This window comes from Aptenodytes forsteri, unplaced genomic scaffold (genome assembly GCF_000699145.1).
Source record: "Aptenodytes forsteri isolate BGI_AS27 unplaced genomic scaffold, ASM69914v1 Scaffold304, whole genome shotgun sequence".
In the NCBI taxonomy this organism is placed as follows: domain Eukaryota; kingdom Metazoa; phylum Chordata; class Aves; order Sphenisciformes; family Spheniscidae; genus Aptenodytes; species Aptenodytes forsteri.
In genome coordinates this window covers 102,641-108,092 of record NW_008794886.1, presented here as the reverse complement: position 1 = coordinate 108,092, position 5,452 = coordinate 102,641, and the positions used below count along the sequence as shown (strand labels likewise).

The 5,452-nt window shown below is 42.2% G+C and overlaps 1 protein-coding gene across 2 annotated transcripts in view; it reads right to left on the bottom strand.

The window, feature by feature from the left end:
* GOLGB1 (golgin B1) overlaps positions 1-5,452 on the bottom strand; it is a 49,304-nt gene that overhangs the window by 9,103 nt on the left and 34,749 nt on the right. For both annotated transcript variants that reach the window (XM_009274833.2, XM_019470893.1), the window contains exons 15-17: positions 4,356-4,534; positions 2,376-2,541; positions 1,132-1,263 (exon numbers count right to left, since the gene is read on the bottom strand). In XM_009274833.2, the coding sequence (XP_009273108.1) occupies positions 1,132-1,263; positions 2,376-2,541; positions 4,356-4,534 (477 nt within the window). The remainder of the gene's footprint in view (positions 1-1,131; positions 1,264-2,375; positions 2,542-4,355; positions 4,535-5,452) is intronic.

Sequence of the window (5,452 nt, the reverse complement as noted above, 5' to 3'; positions counted from 1 at the left end):
CCTCACTACAAGAAAGACCTTGAGGTGCTGGAGCGTGTCCAAAGAAGGGCAACGAAGCTGGTGAAGGGTCTAGAGAACAAGTCTTATGAGGAGCGGATGAGGGAACTGGGGTTGTTTAGTCTGGAGGAAAGGAGGCTGAGGAGAGGCCTTATCCCTCTCTACAAGTGGGTGTCAGTCTCTTTTCCCAAGTAACAAGTGATAGGACAAGAGGAAACAGCCTCAAGTTGTGCCAGGGGAAGTTTAGATTTGATATTACAAAAAATTTCTTCACCGAAAGGGTTGTTAAGCATTGGAGCAGGCTGCCCAGGGAAGTGGTTGAGTCACCATCCCTGGAGGTATTTAAAAGACACGTAGACGTGGCACTTAGGGACATGGCTTAGTGGTGGACTTGGCAGTGTTAGGTTAACGGTTGGATTCAGTAATCTTAAGGGTCTTTTCCAACCTAAACATGGTTTAGTGGGCATGGTGGTGTTGGGCTGACTGTTGGACTCGATGATCTTGGAGGTCTTTTCCAACCTTAATGATTCTATGATTCTAAATGATTCTAAAATGGTAGAGAAATGGTAAGGAGTCCAGGAAAAGGCTGCTGAGATTGTTGAGAGATTGGAGCACATGATGCCTGTGAGAGTTGGGCTGCTTTAGCCTGCTAAAGAAGAGGCTTAAAGGGTCATTTTACAGTAGCTTACAATTAAATTAAAGGGATTCACAGTAGACAGAGCCAAACTCGTTTTGATAGTGGCAGAAAATATAATAAGGGGCCATAGCCACAGACTGTGGCTTGGAAGAGTCAGACTAGATATTAAGAAAGACATTTGCATTAGAAGTGTAAAGCAGCATTGGACAAAGGCCCACAGAGCTTCTGGAATCTCTAATCTTTCACCACGCAGCTAGGCAAAGTCATGGCTCACCTGATCTAATGTTGGTGACAGTGCTGCTTTGAGCAGCAGAAGGATGTACTAGATCACCTACAGAAGTCTCTTCTAACTAACATTTCTGATTTTGTGTTACTTCACTAAATGCCCACAAGAACAGAAAGATTCATTCCTGCTCCCTGAGCCCTATTCAAGCCTACCCTCTTCCCCACGTTCCTCATCCCAGACTCTGGAAGCAACTATAAGATATAATCGGTACCTTGCTGTTTAACTGCTGAATTCTGAGCTCTTTTTGGTGCAGTTCTTTCAGGCTGTCACTTAGCTGGGCCTGGAGATGTTTTGTCTCCATTTCTAGGCTTGAAAAGTCCCCTCTCAGAACTTCTGAAGAAATCTGCCAGAGAAAGAACAATGAAAAATATACCGCACACATGACAACCCACTCTCCTATTAGTCCTCTCTGTTTAGTATTCCAAGGTCAAAGCCCAATATTATTTCTAGGCCTGGAACTTGATCTGCTCAAGCAAAACAGCAAATGGGGAATAAACAGAAATATCCTAAAAGCCATCTGAAAATCCAAACAATTAGGAAAGATCATTGAACTTGCAAATATGATGGGTCCTTCTCAAAAGCTGTCTTAAAGCTGTGTACAATAGGAAGGAAAAAAAGCATATGAATGAGAACAAGAAAAACAAACAAAAAAACAATGCAATGTCCACACTGCTCTCATTCAACACAGACTAAAAGGTTAGCACTGAAGCATTCTCCTGGAAAGCATCACAGGCACATTGTTCTAGCTTTTTCTTTGCGTATATGCATGTGTGTGTCAAAGGGATAAGGGGAGATTTCCTCCCTCCTCCACTGACATAAAAGCTTCTCACTGGAACATTACAGATGTGGGCAGGAGAGTTCTTTCCTTGCTCATAATGTAATAGTATTGTACATGCAGCAGGGAAGTGTCCTTCCCTAGACTAAGCAAAATACTCAACACATTCCACTCCACTTTTAGGACTGTGATACAGAGGAAAGAAGGCAGAAAGTGCAACGTTCAATCCTCAGCATCTCTGGGCTTGAGTCAGGATTGTAGATCCCTGTCATGATAAAAACAGCAGTAGGCAACTTAAAAATTAGAATGTGGCACTAAAAGGAGAACTAAATCAGAAGATCTTAGATTCAAACACAGGCAATTCTAAAATAGCCAGAAAGACCTGAGAAATTCCATACTGCTTAGAAGGACCTAAGGTGCCTAGGAAGCCCTGCCTCTTTTACTCTCTTTCTTGAAACATTAGGAACCATGAACTAAGGGAACAGCACATAAGGGTATGCCAGAGTTTTCTAAAGGTTTTCAATGATCTAAGTTGCATTGTTGGTATAGTCCTCGGAGGCCACACAACAAAATCCGATAATGCAGTCTGTACGAGCTGAATACAAGCAACACATGCTACTTTGGCTGAATTTCAAACCTCACATTTCAATGCAATAAAGAATCTGTGTATTTCCACCCACCTTCGTTTGGTACTGCTCCTCTACAATTTGAGACTTGCTGAGGGGCAGTCTCATTTCTTGCGTGATCCTTTGTAAATGGCTCAGTTGCTTGTCTTTTTCTGCTATGACCATCAGGTAGTGCTCTTTTATGCTGCTGTTCTGCTCTTCCCAGGTAGTTTTCTCTTGTCTGCCCAGTATGACACAAAGGAAATTACCAGGAAGTTACCAGTATCACTTATGATATCCAGGTATCCAGCTCAGAATGAGCTGAGTATGATTCTATTTCCTATCATTACCCCATGCCAGAAAAGAAGTTTTATAACTAAACCAAAACAAAACAACCTACTTAAGTACAGGAACCTTAAAAGCAGGTTTAAGGAAGCATTCTGTATTTGGCTCAACACTGCAGATTGTTCAATGCTCACACTTTTGGTATTCCTGGACATTGTTTTGATCTTGCTGTACAGAGAGTTTTGTCAAGCAAGTCATTCACAATGCCACTTGTCATCATAACATTACCACTGCCTCAGTCAAATATGCACCAGAACCATAGCATTGATCCCAACGTGCAAACTTGAGGCCTTAGCTTCATTTACATTGTTAGAAGCTAGACAGGAAATAAATCACCTTTTCTTTTATCAGGAGATAAATAAAATTTGTAAGCTGCTTCAAACTTTATGAGATCTGAAGTGTTAGTTTGAAGGTCAGATTGGAGACAGGGGGAGGGGGAAGGAGCACTACAAGTTTTTTACTTTGGACAAAGATAAGCCATACATCTTTCCACAAAAAACCCCACCCCTTTCACTCCAGGTTCAGTCATTCTTAGATGGATCTCTGAAGTACCTGAAAGGATTTTTTCCCCATTTTTAGAACAGAGCATATTTATCTGACTAGTTTTAGTCCAGTTGGAGATGACAATTCACTAGATTCAAATTACAGACTTTTTTAAAAATAGAAGACATAAAGCAAGTGAAACAAAGGATTAGACAGTCATACAAAATAAGTATTTTCTAAACAATTGTATCAGTGGGATAATAAAGGGTGTTCATCATCAGCCTGGAATGGAGAGTTCTGTAATTATATACATAAGCTCCAATACAAGAAACAGCCTAAGTTTCCTCTCAAGCAGATGATATTGGCCACCACTGGATGAAGGAAATAAAAATTTCATTTCCTTCCAGTATGTTGGGCTGTAATCCCTCACCCTAAGTCTGAGGCAAAAGCGGAACAAGGGAAACGTGTGCCCACTCCTGAACAGGGCAAAGTGATTTAGTGACAGCTGACACAGGTAAGGCTGAGGTTCTGTCGTGGTTTAACCCCAGCCGGCAACTAAGCACCACACAGCTGCTCGCTCACTCCCCCGCAGTGGGATGGAGGAGAGAATCGGAAGGGTAAAAGTGAGAAAACTCATGGGTTGAGATAAAGACAGTTTAGTAGGAAAAGCAATAGCCACGCACGCAAGCAAAGCAACACAAGGAATTCATTCACTACTTCCCATCGGCAGGCAGGTGTTCAGCCATCTCCAGGAAAGCAGGGCTCCATCATGTGTAACGGTTACTTGGGAACACAAAACGCCATAACTCCGAACGTCCCCCCGTTTCTCCTTCTTCCCCCAGCTTTATATGCTGAGCATGATGACACGTGGTATGGAATATCCCTTTGGTCAGTTGGGGTCAGCTGTCCCAGCTGTGTCCCCTCCCAACTTCTTGTGCACCCCCAGCCTACTCGCTGGTGGGGTGGTGTGAGAAGCAGAAAAGGCCTTGACTCTGTGTAAGCACTGCTCAGCAATAACGAAAACATCCCTGTATTATCAACACTGTTTCCAGCACAAATCCAAAACATAGCCTCATACTAGCTACTATGAAGAAAATTAACTCTACCCCAGCCAAAACCAGCACAGGTTCTCAATGCTTTCTTTGCCTTCTGCCCACAATCGCTCTTTGAATGAAAGAAACGGCACATTTCCATCTCTGAGGCAGTGAGAAGACAGTCAATTCTCACCTAAGCTGCTGGAGCTCCTGCTGGTAGAAAATACTTTCTTGCTGCAGCTGTTCTTGGAGACGGTGCTGTTTTTCTGCATCTTGCTGATATTCCTGCAGTTGTGCTTTTAAGTGAGAATTTTCAGCTGATTCTACCCCGACTAGTATGTATTGCTGCTGCAGATTCTTCAGCTCTCTTACCTTTAATTAAAGGGAAATATCAGAGTGTGTGACAACTGAACAAGCAGCTAGGTTTATTACTTATAAGTGTATTTCTTATAAGGTTCTTATAAGGCTTATTACTTATAAGTGTATTACTTATAAGAGCATCTCTCACTGTGGCATCTGGAGAAAAAAAGTCACCTTCAGATGACAGAGAAACTAGAAATTGAATCAGTAGTCTACTAAAAACTGCTCAGAAAAAAAACCCTCAGAGAATTCTATTGTTAACGAGTAGTGAGTTTTGAGACATTCCATGAAGATTTGACATACATTAACAAAACGACCCCGGACTACAATATTAATTCCCTTATTCAGAGGAAGACAAAGTGAGACAGAAGGAGCTGGTTAAGAATAACTCCCAAAGCTGGTATTTACTGCAAACCACGGAACTGAGGAACTAAAATCCTTTTGACAGTCTACTCAGACTGGAATGAGAAATAAGTTGTCCGTATACATCCATCACTGCAATTAGTTTTCAAAGACAAGAAGACGTGACTGACTCTGGAGACAGGGAAGTACTTAATGAGTCAGGAGATCCCTCTACTGAGGATCTATCTTAGTATTAGCAGCACTACACAGATATGCAAGTTCAACAAAACAGCAGCAGAGGAGACATAAATCTACAAATAACTAAGATATAAAATGGGCAAGAAGGAAGATGTGTTGTCGTGGTTTAATTTCAGTCGGCAACTAAGCACCACGCAGCCGCTCGCCCACTCCCCCCCACCCGGTGGGATGGGGGAGAGAACCGGAAGAGCACAAGTCAGAAAAACTCATGGGTTGAGACAAAAACAGTTCAACAATCGAAACAAAATGATAATAATAATATGATAATAACAACAATACACAAAACAAGTGATGCACAGTACAACTGCTCACCACCCGCCGACCGATGCC